Source organism: Capsicum annuum, chromosome 8, assembly GCF_002878395.1.
Source record: "Capsicum annuum cultivar UCD-10X-F1 chromosome 8, UCD10Xv1.1, whole genome shotgun sequence".
NCBI lineage: Eukaryota > Viridiplantae > Streptophyta > Magnoliopsida > Solanales > Solanaceae > Capsicum > Capsicum annuum.
The window spans coordinates 35,524,036-35,543,954 of record NC_061118.1 but is presented as its reverse complement, the minus strand read 5'-3'; the positions used below and the strand labels follow the sequence as shown (position 1 = coordinate 35,543,954).

Genomic DNA, 19,919 nt, shown 5'->3' with positions numbered 1-19,919 from the left:
TTATGTACGGTGTACCTCTCCTTTAATAGAAAGCCTCAAGTCAACGTTAAATGAGTAATTTTTAAAATAAAACACACTTTAATTTAATCCGTTTGATCCAACTCTAGCAAAAAAAAAAAAAAAAAAAGAAAGACCCAACGATTTGACAATTGACACACAATTTTCTTCCGACATCTGAGGTGACCCATCAAGTCCTTTTAACCTAGATAATTAAAATAAACCTTTTTTCTAAAAGAGATTTTAGATGAATTGAGCCAGACATTTACTTTGATTATAGTAACTTCTATACGTCATGTATACATACAATTTCTATACGCCATGTTACATACAACGGTATGTAACGTTACTGTACATGTAAACGCCATGCAAATCTTATACATATCAGGAGGAGAATTACAACATTAGCAAATGAAAATAAGGAGACTAACAAATAGATATTAATACAATTAACCTTTGAACAATACGACTAAGTGGACAATCTACAACAACATGAAAGGATTAGAAAAAGAAAAAAAAAAAAAACAGGTGAAAGAAAGGAAAAAGATTGCTTACATTTTATTTATATCTTCACACAAATCAAACCATCCACAAGAACTCAATCATAAAATATAAAAAATTTCGTCATTGTTAAAGCATGTGCTAGTTTTAAATTTTGTCATGCCATAAGTTCTCTCAACACAATTATACCAACTTTTCTCCAAACAACATATTTAGTTCTCCATTTATACTTCATCATCCAACATGTTGGAAACAATCTCATACTAAAGATTCATCATAACAACAGGAATCTAACATACTCTTAGTTTCCAAATTTAGGCAATATGTCAGAGAACAACAAGAATGTTGATGGTGCAACTAACCACTTTTTTCAACCATCGCGACGCCTTCCTACTCCAGGAAAGGCCACTATACTTGCCATGGGCAAGGCTTTTCCTTCACAACTCGTCCCTCAGGATTGCTTGGTTGAAGGCTACATGCGCGATACCAACTGTCAAGATATGGCAATTAAGGAGAAATTGGAGCGCCTTTGTAAGCAAAAAATACTTCTATTTAGTGTTTCATGCTTGTAATCCCATCTTCTTTGACGAATTTTTTTAACTTATATATACTGACAACATAACGAATATTTACACTATTAGCTTATTTCAACAGGCTTTGCTATCTTATTTTCAAGTAACATATCTTTGGGTGACCTGATGGTACACAATTTTCTTTACTGTGTCAGAGTATATGAGTTGAACTCTTCTTCAGTACAAAAATTACTTCTATTAACGCTTCATGCTTATAATCCCATTTTCTTTAACGAATTTTTACTTATATATACTGACAACATAACTAGTTTTACATTGTTAATGTATTGTAACATGTTGTAGCAGGTTAACTATCTTATTTTCAAGTTACATATATTTCGGTGACCTGATAGTTCAAAATCTCTTTTTACCACATGTCAGAGTATATGAGCTGAGCTCTTCTTTATTATTATTTTTAGTCCCATTTCCATGTTGTTCCTGTTTTTGATTATTTGTATGTAGGCAAAACTACTACTGTGAAGACAAGATACACAGTAATGTCAAAAGAAATTTTGGACAAGTATCCGGAACTAGCGGTTGAAGGCACACCAACAATCAATCAAAGGCTAGAAATCGCGAATCCAGCAGTTGTTGAAATGGCAAAACAAGCAAGCTTAGCTTGCATTAAGGAATGGGGAAGATCAACTGATGAAATCACTCACATTGTTTATGTTTCATCAAGCGAAATACGCTTACCAGGAGGTGATCTTCACCTTGCTACTGAGCTTGGATTGAGGAGTGACATTGGACGCGTAATGCTCTACTTTTTGGGATGTTATGGTGGTGTCACAGGACTTAGAGTTGCCAAAGATATAGCTGAAAACAATCCAGGAAGCAGAGTTCTGTTGACAACTTCTGAAACTACAATTCTTGGTTTTAGGCCACCTAATAATGCTAGACCATACGATCTCGTTGGCGCTGCACTTTTTGGCGATGGCGCTGGTGCTGTCATAGTTGGAACAGAACCAATTGTTGGGACAGAATCTCCTTTCATGGAACTGAATTTTGCATTGCAGCAATTCTTGCCAGGAACAAAGAACGTGATCGATGGGAGGCTTACAGAAGAAGGGATAAACTTCAAATTAGGCAGGGACCTCCCTGAGAAAATCCAGGACAACATTGAGGAGTTTTGCAAGAAACTGATAGAAAAAGGTGATCAACTGAAGGAGACCAAGTACAATGACTTGTTTTGGGCTGTTCATCCCGGCGGACCGGCTATACTTGACAGATTGGAAAGGACACTCAAGTTACAAAGTGGGAAATTGGATTGTAGCAGAAGGGCATTGATGGATTATGGGAATGTGAGTAGCAATACTATATTCTATGTGATTGAATATATGAGACAAGAGTTGCAGAATAAGAAAGATGGTGGTGAAGAATGGGGACTTGCATTAGCATTTGGTCCTGGCATTACTTTTGAAGGCATACTCCTTAGGAGTCTCTAATAATGTCATGTCATATGTCTGTTTAATTATGTTTGTGGTTTAAGGTATTTTAGGTTGTTCATTTTCTTTGTACTGTCTTTGTCTTTGAACAGAACAAAGATGTTTCACTTTTTAATTTTCATTCTACATGAAGCTAAAATAAGAAAGAAAATGAGTTCCATAACTCATGCAAGTTGTATTGGAACTATAGGAGAATGTTACATGACAAATGAAAGAATATTATTCTTGGAGAAAGGATGTTAAGTTTGTCCAATAATAGTGTGAACAATGTTTACATGCTTGTTGAGTTGATCAATTTCAACATGTTACTCACCTTTTCTTAAAATTACCATCCCATACCTAACGTAATATATATAAACACGTGATTGATGATCATGGCGTCCGAGTCAGCTACTGCATACCTCGACTTATTCCATGGAATGCTTGTCATCACCTCCAACAACAGTCAATAAATAGTTCGACTAATTCCACTAAATACCTACCATCACTTCCTACAAGCAATCAATACCAGGTAACTGAAATATTTGACGAAAAAATAGATTAAAAGGAATTTATTTACTTTTTTTTTTAAAAAGAAAAGAGAGTGGAGTTGAAAACAAGTTGGATCAAGATCCATTTGTTGAGAATTGGGCCTAGATAGGGCCCCCGGCCCAAAAATAGGTCGGTTCATGATCTTCTTTTCAACTGTCGTTTTCATTTATAGTTGGAAGAAATACTCATACGACATCGCTTTAATGAATTTTCTGTCGTACGTTGTGTTCGTTAATTTTCGAATTGCTTTTCAATTAAGTAATTTATTACTCCTCTTTCCAAGCTTCCTTTTTTTGTAAATTTTTATTTATTTTGTGATTTAAAAAAATATATATTTTCGTGTTTTTCAGAATCGTAAAATTGCCAAAGCTTATTTTCAATATCTTCTGCTGATTAAAGGTAATAGTTCTGTTAGTATAATCTGAATTTCAGTGTATTTTGATTGTATTATCTTATTTTTCTTTCAATAACAGTGTTTAAGATTTTGAATTGTCCGAATTTTGGTTATATTAATTCAATTTTAATTTGTTTGGTTTATTAGCAGTGAGTTTATAATATGGAGAGGCGTAACAGCACAAACCAGGAGTCTAGTGAGCCCTTTGTGGTAAGGTGTTTTCATCACTCGTGATTACTGATTTGTTATTGTGGTTTGGCCCTCCCCGGACTCTGCGCATAGCTGGAGGCTTTAGGGGTCGTTTGGTAGTGTGTGCTTGCATTAGCTTTGTGTATTACTAATACCTTGTTTGGCATGCTTTTTCATCCTATGTATTACTAATGCTTGCATTAGTTATAAACTCTATTTTGTATTAAGGAATCTATTACTAATGCATAGATATCCATGGTATAGTAATGCAATGTATTCTAATGCATGCATTAGTATGGTTAAAGTTATAATTGTCCCTCAAAATCTTTTCCACATCCTTTTCACCATATTTATGGAGGATATTTTTATTAAAATACATATATTTTTTTGAAATTATGCAATTCATGTTATTTTTAATACATCAAACCAAATACAACATAAGAAAAAAGAAAGCACAACTAACGCAAACATAGCTAATGCAAGTATCACTAATACATGATATTTTGCATTAGTACTATGCACCCTGCCAAACGACCCTCACCAGGCTGAATACCAATTTTTTAATTCCTCCAAAGTGTTTCATTTTGAATACAGCAAGCAGTATGTTTTGTCTAAAATTTAAGTAAGGGGTTCTAGTTTGTTTGAAAGGGCAGGTCTTTTTTGGTTTCAGTTGATCCAAGAGTTGTTGGATCAATTAATGGTACTTCGCATATGCATTTAGTGTGATGTTTGCGTATATGGAACATTTTTTGTAATTTGCCCCTGGTAGGGTAGAAGTTTTATTGACTATTCAGTATCACTCAAGGTCCTCTTGGTATGAGATATTCACCATATTAATATTCTCTCAGGAGGACCCACAGTTCCACATATGGGTTTGGTGGAATTTAATAGCTTTGGCGGAATACCTTGTATTTGAGTTAAAAATACGCTTAATATGTATAAATGATTTATCAAGAACTCAATAAGCTGCCTTTTTTTAGAATTCAGACCCCATAAACACAAAAATCCAATCTCTTGGACTTCACTCGAGTAATGAAGTTCAAGGGACAAATTTTACGCCATTTCGAGTAGCGGAGCTCTAGACCACACTTCATCACTTTGCTCTCCGTCTTAAAGATGTCTTCCAGACATTAAGGGATTGAATGTGCATTGATACTTTTCCATATAGCATCACTTAGAATTCCTCATGCAGCACATTTCTTTTGAAATCCGAGGAACAATGTCCATCACATTTTTACTGTAGCAATTTAGGCTTGTTCCATCGGATAAGTATATTTCAAAATGTGGCTCCTTTTGGTCATACCTTTTTAGTAAGAGGGTATTTCGACTGGAGATTATTAGCTGTTTATAGGCTTCTTAGCACATCCATGTAGTTTTTCCTTTTAAGGCTGTCCTAGTCACCTTAATTCAGATTGCTTTTTAATTTAAATTTTATATTTTTTGTTGCATTGCAATGAATTTGGATGTGTTGATTTTGGCTAGTTTCAACTTCAAACAATATGTTTCTTGTGACATTCCTTCCCGTTCTCTGTTTTTGTTGGAGAATGTATTAGTTGTTGAATTCTTTCAAGCCAAGTATGACTTTTTTCATTTATGCACTGCCTCAGATGATTGGCTGCACTTTAACTAACCTAATATTTTTTTGGCTACGAGCCCATTCACTTAAAAGTCTTCTAGATTTCTAGTACGGGTCACTGGGATTATAACCCGCAAGGACTGTGTCATGGATGGAGTTACAATTTTATGTGATTTTTCTTCGAGTTATCACAAGTCTCGAGTTTTTTTCATTTTTCAACAATGCATGGACATGGTTTCTAGTTGATCTTATCAAAGTAATGAATCATAATTAGTGGCTTCTTCACCTTTTCAATCTTCACTTTCTTCCTCGAGGGCTAGCTATATAAAGACAATTAAGTGGGAAAACAACTTCTACCCCAGTGTCTAGTTCAGATAGCCACAAACAAGGACAACTGAGACTCGGGACACTTCTCTTTGTTCAGTAGCACTCGGATAGAATGATACAGATCTATCTGAGAAACACAAAAATAAGCTAAGAACACTAAGGCAAAACCGAGAACAAGACAACAAGAAGCAAAACTCAAAACGTGCAAGGATGGAAAAATAGATAAGTTGACATAAGAGAATACAAAAAATAAGAACCAAAACGTGTATCAAACGCTAAAACCCCTAAGATTCATATAAACAAACAACAACTTCTTACATGAACCTCAAGGGAATCGGAATCCCCAAGCAACCCATGTTTCTAAACAAGTAACCAACACAAACGATACCACATTTGCCACAAGTGACTCCACACTTGCAATTCACTCTTAAAGAGTATTCTCTCAAACTATCATCAAAATTAGAAATGAAAATGGTTAAGGCACATATTTATAGTGTTGCCTTTGCCCTAGATAGCCTATTACAAGAAATAGCCCAAAAGTGGCTATTTCCAAAATAACCCACATGGGCTCTTCAAGCATGCTCCACACGGCCTTGTGGGCTTAGGAGCCTAAAAAGAGTCCACTGAATGTCCTCTTGAGCTCTTGGTTTGGACCTCTTGGTCTTGGTCTTGGCCTTGGAAGATGTTCTCTAAAGCTTTAAGGCCGACCTGGATCGTATCATCCTCCCCTTCTTGAAAATGATTCGTCCTCAAATCCAAACCCTGCAAAAGCACTGGAAGGACAAACAAATACAAGTTCCTCAAGACACGAGGCTTAGGGTTAGTACAATCACTCATAGCATCATGCCAAGGTTGCACACACTTCACATATAACCAAACATCCTTCAAGATATTGGAAGAAAAGTCAACATTCAAAGTGCAAAGGAGTAGTCTACGAAGAGCATCAAGAAATTCCCAAGTTAGTCCCATTAACAAAATTACCAAGCAAATCATCACTTGTTGGAACAACTAAGGGTAAAAGAGCAAGGAATCTTTAGAGAGTAGAATACCCTTCCAATCACAAAAACCCGAATACCCTTCTAAGAAAGAATCAACTTGCCTATCCACATAAGTGTGACAAGGAACAAGAGTTGTTTATCAAGTGGAAACCATAGACTCTTCTTGGAACAGCAAATAGACTTGCCATCCGAAATAGGAAGGCCATACATTCTATGCATATTCAAGGCATTCCAAAAGACATCAATACCATCTAAGTAGGATTTTAAATCAAATGTCTTTATAGCATTGTCTACTCTAGGGTAAATGTCATCATAATTCCAAGGAAAGCTAGAAATAGGAGGAGGTAGGCACATACCTTAGGAGCAAAGACTTGAACTTGCTCTCTTTCCTCCTAAACTTGCACCATGGGAACTCATCCTCCTAGGCACCAACTTGGGAGTTGGCTCAAGGCTAGGGCCGAATGTAGTGAATAACAAGTGCTTGGTTTTAGCACCAAGTTCTCCCCTTTGATCCCGAAGTTGCCCATTTTCATCATCCTTGTCCTTCCTCATCACGAGGTTAAAATTCAAGTCCTCTCCTTCTTCGGGCCAAACATCTTCATTGGGAGGTTTCATCATCAATCCATAAGGTACAAAAGAGTTTCTTCTTCCTCCACTAATTCCCCTCCACATCCAATGTCATCATCCTCTTGAGGGATTTCTTCACCACCATCATTTTGGGTTACTTTATTCCCAACAAAGTAATGATCACCCTCCACCAATACAATGTTTCTTTGGTTGGGGCATTCACTAGCCTTATGACCCCAACCTTGACATTTAAAGAAAGTAATACCTTTAGCATTGGAATTAGAAGATGGATTACCTTCATGCCGTGGTGGATATCTTTGGATTGCCTTATCAACGGGCTTCTTCTCTAAGGATTTGTAGAAATCCTTGCTCTTGTTCCATCTAGAGGAAGTAGAAGATTGGTAACTTTTATTGAAGGTCTTCTTGGCATTATTGTTCCTTTCAACCTCAATGGCCGCTTCAACAAGATCCTCTATTCGGTCAAACTTGTGGACAACTAGTTGAGAAACAACTTCATAATCTAAACCACCTTTGAACCGAGCTAGTAATGATTTGGGGGTTCAACAATATCAAGATGAAGGATCAAGTTTTGAAACTCCTCATAATATTCTTCCACACCTCTGTCTCTTTGTCTCAAATTATAGAGCCTTGTTAGTTGCTCTTGCTTGAACATCTCCGTAACATACCTCTCCCTCATAAGTGCCTTTAACTCATCCCAATCCGGAAGGTCAGGAATACCATTCCTTGCTTTTTGCAATCTTTTTGTCTCCCACCAAGTAGATGCATACCCTTCAAGTTGAGTTGAGCAATTGTGTGGGGGACTTTCTTGTGTGGAGTTAACTCATTGAGTTGGAAGATCCTATTGCATTGTAGTTCCCAATCAAAGTAGATAGATGGATCACTAGTTCCTTTAAAAAGGTTGGGAGAGTGATTTTGATTGAGTTAAGACCCATGTCTCGATCCATATTACCTCCTTGATCCCATTGATGATCTTCTCGAACTTGAGGACGGTATCCCAAGTTGCCTCTACCATGTGGACGAACAGGGTTTCGGTTGTTCGGATAAGTAGGGGCTTGGATGACGATTTCATGTACTTTTCTAGGTGAATTGAACATTTGGTGAAGTGTTTCCGGAGTTATAGTAGTGAGGTGTTGAGAGCATGTCCACTAGAGGAGGCATGATAGTTTTGACGAGTTGAGTAGGTGGAGTCTAGACGAACTTCCAAAGTGTCCATCCTCCTTTAGAGAGAACTCTCCATGTTACCCATCCTACCATCCATATTAGTCACACTCCCTTCAAGAGATCCTAATCGGCTATCCATAGCATTAAGCTTTTCCATGATGGAGTTAACCCAACTAGGAATCTCACCTTCATCCGCCATAGTACCTATCAAGAAATGCTAAACAAAAACAAAAAAAAAAACAGCAAACGAGTTAAGGTTAGTAAATTAACCTCACAAGCTCACACCTTTGAATGTCACTCAATTGGCGTCGCAAGTGTTGTTATCTCGTTTGTACTCCAATGAGTTTACTTAGTACCAATTGTAGCTTGAGGTCGGAGTGGATTCTTGTTTGAAAGACTCAAATAAACAAAATTACGTAGGACGTGAATCAAGAAGCTACAACGAATCTAAAACGAAAAACCACACAAGGAAAGATGAGAAGAAGGAAACAGATTCAAAAAGACAAATTCACAATCTAGTAGGTGATTACTAGTTGCTAATTAGTATTAGAATCAAGAATGAAACTAAGAATCAAAGAAAAGAAACTAAGAATTCTAAAATTTGAGCTTAGGGTGAGTTGTACGGATTTGGTGACGTGGCAGCCTTTGGTTGGTTGAGGTTTTGAAAAATTTCTTGCTTCCAACTTGTGTTCAATCAATCTTCAACTAGGAGGGAGGTAGTGATCGGTTTTGGAAGAAAAAAACACAAGAATTGGACCTTTTTCAAGCTCAAAAGAGTTTGAATTTGTTGTGATCCCCCCCTCCCCCGGGTACTTTCCCTTCTTCTTCTTTGAAAATATTCCCTTTTTGATGCTTTTGGGCTCTTTCTTCCTTTGGAAGACTTGGAATATTCTTTGTACAAACAAGGACCCCACTCTCTTTCTCCTCCTTTTTTGGATCAAATAACACTTTTTGAAGGTTCTTCTTGAACAAGATATGAAGAACATGAAGAACACCAAGAACATTCAAAAGTGAACCTTAAGCAAATGACCTCCAAATTTGATGATTTTTGATTTTTCAAGCACGCTTTGAACTCCCAAACACCAATATCACGATTTCAAGCCCAAATCTCAACAACCACCCTTCCAATTTTGAGATCCACCTTTCAAGTTTCTTCAACTTCAAGCTCAACAATGGTGGATGGCTCAAAACAACCTGGAAATGGCTCAAATTCTAGATCTAGATTCTATTAGTGTTAGGAAACAAGGATCTAACACTAGAAACACACAAAAGACACAAAAATAAATCCAAGGTCTAACTCTCGGCCAAGGGTAAAAAACGTAACACACTTTTTTTTGTGATTTTTGGATTTTTGACCCCTTTTTTTGTTGATTTTCTAGATAACAATCCCAAGATTGTCTTCGTAGGAACAAAATCAAACCTTGCTCTTGATACCAAATGATACGGATCTATCTAAGAAACACAAAAATAAGCTAAGAACACTAAGACAAAACCGAGAACAAGACAACAAGAAGCAAAACTCAAAACGTGCAAGAATGGAAAGATAGATAAGTTGACATAAGAGAATACAGGAAATAAGAACCAAAACGTGTATCAAACGCTAAGACGACCTAAGACTCGTATAAACAAACACCAACTTCTTACGTGAACCTCAAGGGAATCGGAATCCCCAAGCAACCCACGTTTCTAAACAATAACCAACACAAACGATTCCACGTTTGCCACAAGTGATTCCACACTTGCAATTCACTCTTAAAGAGTATTCTCTCAAAATATCATCAAAATTAGAATTGAAAATGGTTAAGACACATATTTGTAGTGTTGCCTTTGCCCTAGATAGCCTATTACGAGAAATAGCCCAAAAGTGGCTATTTTCAAAATAACCCACATGGGCTCTTCAAGCATGCCCCACACGGCCTTGCGGGCTTAGGATCCTAAAAAGGGTCCACCGAATGTCCTCTTGAGCTCTTGGCTTGTTTGTGGATTGGACCTCTTGGTATTGGCCTCGGAAGATGTTCTCTAAAGCTTTAAGGCCGACCCGGATCGTATCATAGAAGCTCACTTTTGACCTCCTTTCTTTTCGCAAATTCTTAAAATCACATACTGTGCTGGTAATAAAAAGAGTAGCAGTGAACTTGAAGATAGTTAGGGGTGGATTTAAGGCTTCAAGTGATGGAAACTTAGGACTGAGGTGGGAGAAAGTAAGAATGGGAAGTATTTGTCGAATTAAATATCATATTCTTGAACTTTGATTTAGATCTGCTACTTGGAAAAACCTTTTGAGCCTTGTGATAAGATATTTCTATGGTTTCTGCTCAATTTTAATATGTAAGGGTTCTTGTATTAATCTGCTCCTATCAGGAAAGCGTTAGAAGTTTGTTGGTTGTAAGGAAATGCTTTCATACAATGCATAGTTGTATTTCATATTTGATGGGAGATGGTAAAGGGGAGTGAGAGGAAGTGGAATGACACTCCTAAATTTGTTAAGTGCTGCATGGATAATAATTGAAGTGAACTGAGGCTGAACCAAGATAACCTTGTTTGGAAAATTAAAGTAACTGAAGTACTTGAAATTTTAGCGCATAAAAAATGTTCAATATCTGAACTGAATGATAAACTGAAGGGCAAATGAATCGAATCCATTAAGGAAATATGTGTACCCTCTAAATGTTTGATGACATACCGACATCTTCTTGTTTTATTCGTTCTCCATTTTTCACAATGTTTGGGGTTAGCCTCGAGTAATTATACAGATCCATTAGCTAACTGCTTAGGGTTTGCGTGCTTTGACAAAAATAGTTTCTGATATTAGGCATGTGACTTTACTAGCTTCAACTAATAAATTACGGTATGCTAGGCAATGTAACCGAAGGGCAATCCGGTAAACCAAAAAAAAAAAGATTTGCAACAGGAGAGGAAAAGCTGTGGTTGAGGACTGAGTGGTTATGAATACCAACAGTGCTCACATCTCCTTTTTACTTCCAAAGCCACATTTCCACTCAAGCCAAGCCCCATATGGGTAGGCAGCCTAGATAAGCATAACTGCAGATCTTTGGCTCATTATCATCCTACCTACGTTTGCCATTTCTGTTTTTTCTTCCAGTCATGTTGCTCCATGAATTAATAAAATACACGGCGAAGTCATTACCATTTATGCGAGTCTGGAGTAATTGCCCAAGATCTAAGGGCTAGACGTATCAACTTCTATCAGATGTAACTTGTCTTTTATCTTCTTTTTTAAGTGTACATGTCTATTGATAATTCTCTACCTACTGTTCTGAAGCATTTGTTTCCAAACCTTCTGAAAGTTGTTCTTGTCTTTTAATATTTGAACTTCATGCGGTCCCTTTTTTTGGCCAGGCGAATGACAGTTCTTTAAGAAACAATAGGGTTATCCCTCAGCTACTTACCTCTGTCCCAGCTCTCAATGATGCTGCTTCCTATCTTTCCGAGACAACATCTTTTTTTACTCGCTGTTTCATGGATTATTCTGGTGAGCTCATGAACTTTTCTAGTAGTCCTTTTCTTTGCCCTTAGTAAGTTTATTTCCCGAGTTCATTTAATGATGATTGGTTGAGATAGGTTGTTAGGTGATTTTTGATCCATTAAGGTTTTGTATACTTCATGTGTTTTTGAATTTGTACCTTTGGAAGTCTTCTATTTCACTGTTTTAGGATATTAAAAAGGTTACCTTCTTGAATTTATTGCCAATTGTATCCAAGTAATTTCTTCCAGGTTAGACTTCCCATATTGAATTATGTGGTAAAAGCTAATGGACATGTGAAACTGTGTAACTTTTACTACGTAAGAAATGCATTGCTTTGTGGTGTAACATGATTGAAAGTTAGTGTTTATCCTTTAAGTGGGGGATAAATAAGTGTCTTTTTCTTTGCTTGCACTTGGATCATATCTGTTTTGAATTGAAACAACATATCTTAGTACCACTAAATTTTTAGGTTTGAGGTTCTAGAAATTAGAAATTGAGATTCTGAACCTCTTTTTCCGTGTTCGTTTTCCCCTTCCATAATATGCAACACAGTCATATTTACTCCTGAACTGTGTCAGCAAATTCCTTTCTGTTTTTACTATTGTGGTTGTGGGTCATCAAGTTATTGCTTGTATGATGTTTTCTCCTGTTTCCAACTGTAACAGAACCTGCCTCCACAGGCTTCGGAAGCCAGGAAATGGTTACATTTGGTTCTGCTGAAACTAGAGGATCATCTGCCTCCAATGCTGCTTCTTCAAGTGGAGGTGATTTAGCTGTTTGTAGACCATCTCAACCATCTGTTGATGCTCCACTTCTCCATGAAGGATTAAGCAGGACCTTATCCAGAAAATCTTCTAATAGCAGTAGTGCAGCCACGAATTCGGATGACCTATCTGAGGGTTCTAGTGCACAGATTCTATCAACGAATATCAGCCCAAATGGCATTTCCATTTTCCAAGGGTATGATTATCTGAATGGATACAAGTTCGGCATGTTAAATTGCATTTTCATATGCTTGTTATTACATACTCATGTTTGTATAGTCATCTTCACATTGATAACTGAAATTACATTAAAGCTGCTGATTTACCGTAAAACTCAACTTTGAGAACCTTGGAAGCTGTCATATTCCTTTCGTGCAGTCAAAGATTTTAGCTATTGTAGACGTTTTAAGGTAGAAGAAGTTAGACAGGCTGTCCGCAGGATGCGAAGGGGTAGGGCAACGGGGCCGGATAGATACCGGTGGAGTTTTGGAAGTTCGTTGGAGAGGCTGGTGTAAGGTGGTTGACTGGATTGTTTAATGAAATCTTCAGGACGGCAAAGATGCCCGAGGCGTGGAGGTGGAGTACCATGGTCCCTCTATAAGAATAAGGGGGACATTCAGAGTTGCAATAACTATAGGGGGATTAAGTTATTGAGTCACTCTATGAAGATCTGGGAGAGAGTGGTCGAGGTGAAGCTGAGACGGATAGTGTCTATTTCGGAAAACCAGTTCGGATTTATGCCCGGCCGCTCGACGACGGAGGCAATCCACCTGGTGCAGAGGTTGGTAGAGCAGTATAGGGAGAGGAAGAAGGATCTGCACATGGTGTTTATCGACCTGGAGAAGGCTTACGACAAAGTCCCCATGGAGGTGTTTTGGAGATGCTTGGAGGTGAGTGGAGTACCGCTGGCATATACCAGAGTAATTAAGGATATGTATGATGGGGCGAAAACCCAGGTGAGGACGGCGGGAGGAGACTCAGAGCATTTCCCTGTCCTGACAGGATTGCATCAGGGATCTACTCTTAGTCCCTTCTTGTTTGCGTTGGTGATGGATGTGTTGACGCGGCGCATTCAAGGGGAGGTGCCGTGGTGTATGCTTTTTGCAGACGATGTAGTTCTGATAGATGAGACTCGAGGGGGTGTGAATGACAAATTAGAGGTGTGGAGGCAAACTCTTGAGTCTAAAGGGTTCAGGGTGAGCAGAAGCAGAAGTAAGACGGAGTATGTGGAATGCAAGTTCAATGACGTGAGGCGGGAGAATGAGGTAGTAGTGAAGCTGGAAGCACAGGAGGTATGTAAGAGGGATAAGTTCAAGTATCTTGGGTCCGTGATCCAGAGTAACGGTGAGATTGACGAGGATATCTCGCACCGTATTGGGGCGGGATGGATGAAGTGGAAACTCGCGTCGGGGGTGCTGTGTGATAAGAAGGTGCCGCCCAAGCTTAAAGGCAAATTCTACAGGGTGGTACTCCGTCCGGCCTTGTTGTATGGAGCGGAGTGTTGGCCAGTTAAGAACTCCCACATCCAAAAAATGAAGGTGGCAGAAATGCGGATGTTGCGCTGGATGTGTGGACTGACTAGAGGGGATAGAGTTCAGAATGAGACTATCCGGGAGAAGGTTGGTGTGACTTCAGTGGAGTGCAAGATGCGGGAAGCAAGATTGAGATGGTTCGGACACATGAAGAGGAGGGGCATGGATGCCCCGGTCCGTAGGTGTGAGAGGCTAGCGTTGGATGGTTTTAGGCGGGGTAGGGGTAGGCCGAAGAAGTACTGGGGTGAGGTGATTAGGCGGGACATGGAACAGTTATAGCTCACCGAGGACATGACCTTAGATAGGAAGGTCTGGAGGGCGCGAATTTCGGCAGAGGATTAGGGCCAGTTTGGGTCGCTAGTGTAGGGAACTACTTGGTGGGGGTGTTATTCCGGTTATGATTCCGTGTTCCGTGTTCCATGTTTTATTACGAATTTGTGTGATTTTCCTCTGTTCTCCTCTGTTTTATATTACTTATGGGTGCCGTATTTATGTTATGTAATCTGCTTCTGTGCTTTACTATGTGTTTGTGTGGTATCTCGTGCCTTGAGCCGGGGGTCTATCGGAAACAACCTTTCTACTTCATCAGAGGAGAGGTATGGATTGCGTACATCTTACCCCCCCCAGACCCCACTAGGTGGGAATACACTGGGTTTGTTGTTGTTGTTGTATTCTACAGATTTTATAGAACAGTTGATATTGGTGGTATTACCCATTGGTGTAAGTGCTCTTATTTGAGTAATTTTCCTCATGATTTTTGCTCCTCTTTAGCCTTATAGAGAGGGTGAGAAGGACAGTTCGTGGGTCAGCTGATGATATCGGATGGCTACAACGTGCTTCCCATATGCCTCCTGTTGAAGATCAAACTGATAGATTTGTCGAGATCATTGATGATATTAGGTAAAAACACCACTTGATGTAATTGATTGCAACTGTCAACTCGGACACAATTTGACCTGTTCTAATCTCTTTATGTCAGGCATGGACTACATGGATTACCAAATTCAATGGTTTACTTGTTAGTTCCAGGTAAAAGCACCCTCCTTCCAGTCAATCGTGATAGTAAACAACCAAAATGCATAAAGTTTGAAAGTAGATCTGCCTTGTAGAATTTATAGAAAGCTTATAAGTTGTCCTGTGCCAACATTCTCTTGTATCAGTACAATTATGTGGATTATTTTCCCCTGATTGCCCTGCATCTTTGACCATGTTTGGGGTTATGATCTTTTCAGGACCTTTTAATTATTAGTTATTAGGGGATGCCGGAAAAATGATATTATTGTTCAAGGTGTCTTAAGGTTATGAGCAAATGAATCATCTTTAGTAGCATGTGTCCTGATAGTTGCTGGTCTTCTCTTTGCTGTGCAGGTCTCTTTAGCAATCATGGACCACTTTACTTTGTCAATACAAAAACAAGCTTTTCAAAAATGGGACTTGCTTGTCACATAGCCAAAATTCATAGTGAGGTATAGGGGTATCTCTCTTGTTTGTAAACCATCTGTGCAGTTTACCGCTTTCTCTAATACCACCAAACATAAAATATGCAGGCCTCTGTGGAGAAGAACTCAAGAGAGATTAAAGATTACATTGAAGAAATTTATTGGGGCTCCAGGAAACGTGTCTTGCTTCTTGGACACAGTAAAGGTGGAGTAGATGCAGCAGCTGCTCTGTCCATGTATTGGACTGATCTGAAAGACAAGGTAGCAGGGCTGGTTTTAGCACAGAGCCCATATGGTGGAAGTCCAATTGCTTCAGACATTCTGCGAGAAGGACAGCTTGGTGATTATGTAAACATTCGCAAGCTTATGGAGACCCTCATCTGTAAAGTAATCAAGGTACATCCACTAGTTGTCGCTTGTCTGTTATTGATGTGCATCTGTTATTCTGGTGTGGGTCGTCTTGTTTTCTGTTCCAATATAGTACAATCGGATGAAATTTCTTTGTCATGCTTCAAATCATCAATAGTTCTAGGGTTAGTCTATGTTTCGCGCTGTGGGTCGACATGTACAAAGAAGTGTAATATGCAAGATACCCACAATATGTATTTGTTTTCTTTTAAAGATTGCATGGACTTTGTTTGGGGATACATAAGAAATTAAAGGTAAAAACTGTTGAAAATTGAAGGAATTAATTGTAATGGCGGCCAGGAAGACTCTGATGGAAGTATGGCTTGATGTTCAATGGAAGTTCAAACTTGGGGTTCAAAGGTTTCCCCCTTTTGCAGAGGCATTTGTGGGTGTGCAATGTTTTATTGTGTATATGTATCTACTGAAGTTAGGTCGTCAAACTAGGAAATTTGAAAAAGCACTAAGGCACTTACAGAGTATCAAATATTAGTCCAAGATAATCTCGAGTTCTGTGTTAACTCTTGCTGTTATTAGGAGGGGATTAGTTTAGTGGTCTTTGGAAGAGGAGATCGCAGTGGTTCCTTTATGCCAGCTAAGTAATTGGAGATCCCGTTTGAAAGTTTTTCTTGATAGTGTGAAATGTGCACAAGTCCTATTTTGTTCCATTCTTGTGTGTGGTATAGCAGAGCTGGGAGCTAATTTGTTGTTTATATGATTCATGGATGTTAGGTTTTCAGTAAAAAGTGTGAACAACAAGTGGTTTTAAAACTTGACATGTCAGCAGAAATGAATGTGTTGTCTGTTGTGTATGGGAGAGAGAGAAATAGTCTAATGAATCAGATAAAGAAGGGGAGATATAAATTGCAAAGGATAGTGGATTTTATTTGTTTCCAGAGATGAGGGGTCGAAAGGGATTTTAATATAGCTTCGTTAATTCTCTTATTCCTTTTGGGAAGTGCTGTTTAAACCTATATTTATGCAGAGGACTGTTAGGGTATTTTGGTGATGAAGTATCAGTGAGCTATTCAGGTTGTGTTCTTCTAACCTGTGGGATAAAAACGAAAAAGAGATTTTTGAAGCATTAAATTACAGGCTAAAGATGAACCAACCGGATTTTGTTGAATTAGTGATGTGTTATCAAGATTTGACCTTATTCTGGAATATCGCGCTTCTTATGATGATGGATTAGTAGCTTCATGAATATGATTGGCTCCTAATCAAAGGCCACATTGTTATGAGATATGTGGCCTAGTTGCAAATTGTTCTTCTTGAATATGCTTATATTGCGACTATGGATTGTGATTTCTTGATTGTACATTTGGCTCCTAGTGTTGACTCAAAAGTGATCACAAGCGAGTTGTGAATTCGTTGATGGTTCAACTTGAAACAACTTGTTTTGAGGAATTATAAACGCAAAAAACTGTCCTGTTTTTCAATGATGACTTGTAACCTTCTCCTATAAGTTGTGGAGTGCATATTGTGTGGTCCAACAAGCTAACATTGACCGACTGAATGAAGTAGCTGAAAAAAATTGAGTAACATCTGCTCATCCTTGTTTCAGAGAAAATTTGATGAGCCAGGAGATACCCTATGGAACTTTCAAATATTGATGTTCATGATTAAAGTCATGCATAAGCTGTTAAGATACCTGTAAATTGTGTGACCCTGCAAGTTACACTTCTCTTCAGAGTTGTATTATATGACAATTAACAAAAGATTGCAGGACTGAGAAGTGGAGTACATAGTTGGAGTAACATTAAGTTTTTCTCTGTTACTTATTATGGCTATATATTAACTTGCATCCACATAAGCAATGTGTTGGTGTATAGATAATATTGTACCACATAAGCAATGTGTTGGTATGTAGATAATATTGTATGTATAAGTTGTTGCCATTCTGGATATTCTCCTTTTCCTTCTTGATGCAGAAACACTGTTTCAAAAGTCCAAGTGTTAGAAAACATGTCACCTGTTCATCATCGATTGTGTTAACTTTTCAAAGGATTTACAATGGTTCTGTGCTACGCGATGGTAGATCGTCTAACTGAAAAGCTTGTTTTTAGGATCTTTTACCTCTTTATTATATTTCTTTGGGTTTTCCCTTCTCAATTTAGCCCATCGAGTCGCTAACATAGTCTAGGCACATTTCTTATCCTGTTGAGATATCTTTCCGTGTCTGCTGCATGTTCTCTCGTTTCTTGGAACCTCAAGCGTCTTTGTTAGCCTTGTGACTACTACTTCCTATAAAAGAGGCAAAAAGTTTTCAAATCCGCACGTAATCCCTATGACTGGGATACACGTGTGGGCGAGTGTTATTGCAACTATCCCTTAACGGGTTTATGATAGTCTAAAGCTATTCTATGCATTGCCTTTTATGGTTTGAACGTCCAGATTCATTCGGAGCAACATTTACATTCTGGATTAGGGGGTGTAGTGGAATTGTTTTCCTGAGACACACCTATCACTTGACTTGGATGTGTGCTTTGCAGGTTGTTTGCTTTTCTGGTATTCAAAGAAAGCGAAGCGAAAAAAATAATCAAAAAAAAAACAAGTAATCCAAACGTGCCATGCTCCACATGTCAGATATATGAGGAATTATTTTCTTGAGTAGTGTTGCATTTTGTGTTACGCATTCTAATATCAGCTGCTGTTTTGAAGGGAGACATGCAAGCTTTGGAAGATTTGACTTATGAGAGGAGGAAGGAATTCTTGAGCAAATATCATTTGCCAAGGGAGCTTCCCGTTGTTTCCTTCCGGACAGAGGCCAGCATTTCTCCTGCAGTTTTGGCCACATTATCCCGGGTGGCACATGCTGAATTGCCCACATTTTCTGCTTCCCAACCTGCTGCTACATTCCCTGTGGTGATGCCTCTTGGTGCTGTGATGGCTGCATGTGCCCAGCTTCTTCAGATCAGGTATGGCGAGAAGAGCGATGGGCTTGTCACTTGTCGTGATGCAGAAGTCCCTGGCTCGGTGGTAGTTAGGCCAAAACGGAAACTGGATCATGCTTGGATGGTATATTCTGAATTAAATGATAACCCGTCTGAAGCTGATGCATCTCAAGTTTGTGAAGCTCTTCTAACATTACTAGTAGAGATGGGACAGAGGAAAAGACATGAACTATCAAACAAAGATGAATGAGTGGCATATACAAAGAGAGCATCCTCCGGCCTCTGGATATTGATGCTTAACTACCTGTTTTCACGAGGCGTTTCATCTCTTTTTTTTTTTTTTTTTTTTAAATTGGGGGGAGCGGAAGGGGAAAGGGGGAGGGGATTACAATGTGGGGAATCGAACCCTCACCAATAAGGTGGGAGTTCAGGTAACTAACCAACTAAGCTACTAATATTCCTCGTGCTTCATCTCTTCATGTCATGGTATGATATGTTTCACTTGTTTCCGTTATAAACTTCCGGTGAATAGAATATAGAAGAATGTCACATGCGTATCGACCCCCGCCCGTCTCCCCCTTTTCTATTTATTAGAAAAAAAGGGAAAAGAAGTGTGGCTGGACAAAAAAAGAAGTGAAGAATGGAGCAAATAATTGCCACATTGTGATGTGCATAAAACTCTGTAATTGTTTTTATTCTGATGTGCAGATTTGGTTCATCTCTCCGATTTTCTTTCTTTCCTTGTCCAATTGTTCTTCCCAAAATAATGTGTTTTTGATAAAAAGTCATGAAACTTGTCTACTGAATATGCTTCATTTCATGAAGTGAACGTGGTAGTAATATGTGATAAGTCCGAACGATGACAATTTGCTCCATTCTTGAAGTGAATGTGATAGCAATATATGATGTATTCTGAAAGATATGTTAAGAGAAAAATTCTACAAAAATTGATGGGACTTAAACCCAATATTTTGTCACAGCGCATCGGGACTACGTGCTAGATTGTGTTTCCAAAAGCCTAAAATTTTAAAATTGTGTAAAACTAGTATGACTAATTATAGTAATGGAAAAATTCGTCTAGGTAAAAATCTTAAGCAAATGTTCTCATGATTAACACAT

The 19,919-nt window shown here is 38.5% G+C and overlaps 2 protein-coding genes across 7 annotated transcripts; both read left to right on the top strand.

Annotated features, from left to right (window-relative positions):
* The first annotated feature begins 673 nt into the window (after positions 1-673).
* Positions 674-2,851, top strand: LOC107857201 (type III polyketide synthase A). The gene is made up of 2 exons (NM_001324743.1): positions 674-1,029; positions 1,533-2,851. The coding sequence occupies exons 1-2, from the start codon at positions 822-824 to the stop codon at positions 2,513-2,515; spliced, it is 1,191 nt and encodes a 396-aa protein (NP_001311672.1). The 5' UTR covers positions 674-821; the 3' UTR covers positions 2,516-2,851.
* A 363-nt stretch (positions 2,852-3,214) lies between these two features.
* Positions 3,215-19,524, top strand: LOC107844860. 6 transcript variants are annotated; one of them, XM_016689205.2, is made up of 10 exons: positions 3,215-3,304; positions 3,397-3,445; positions 3,591-3,650; positions 11,640-11,772; positions 12,432-12,726; positions 14,834-14,962; positions 15,042-15,091; positions 15,431-15,528; positions 15,610-15,897; positions 18,568-19,524. In XM_016689205.2, exons 3-10 carry the CDS (start codon positions 3,603-3,605, stop codon positions 19,048-19,050), a joined length of 1,524 nt encoding a protein of 507 aa, XP_016544691.1. In that variant the 5' UTR covers positions 3,215-3,304; positions 3,397-3,445; positions 3,591-3,602; the 3' UTR covers positions 19,051-19,524. The 6 variants fall into 6 exon arrangements, with proteins under 6 accessions (XP_016544691.1, XP_016544707.1, XP_016544687.1 ...); XM_016689221.2 differs by having other exon boundaries at positions 3,224-3,304; positions 3,588-3,650; positions 12,447-12,726; XM_016689201.2 differs by having other exon boundaries at positions 3,224-3,304; positions 3,588-3,650.
* Positions 19,525-19,919: the final 395 nt, after the last annotated feature.

Excerpts from the sequence above, each read along its gene's own strand:
- LOC107857201 (NM_001324743.1), top strand. The coding sequence starts at position 822 with ATGTCAGAGAACAACAAGAATGTTGATGGTGCAACTAACCACTTTTTT. Across the intron at positions 1,030-1,532 it reads GGAGAAATTGGAGCGCCTTT|GCAAAACTACTACTGTGAAG; the intron begins GTAAGCAAAAAA and ends ATTTGTATGTAG.
- LOC107844860 (XM_016689205.2), top strand. The coding sequence starts at position 3,603 with ATGGAGAGGCGTAACAGCACAAACCAGGAGTCTAGTGAGCCCTTTGTG. Across the intron at positions 14,963-15,041 it reads GAGATCATTGATGATATTAG|GCATGGACTACATGGATTAC; the intron begins GTAAAAACACCA and ends TCTTTATGTCAG. Across the intron at positions 15,898-18,567 it reads TCATCTGTAAAGTAATCAAG|GGAGACATGCAAGCTTTGGA; the intron begins GTACATCCACTA and ends GCTGTTTTGAAG.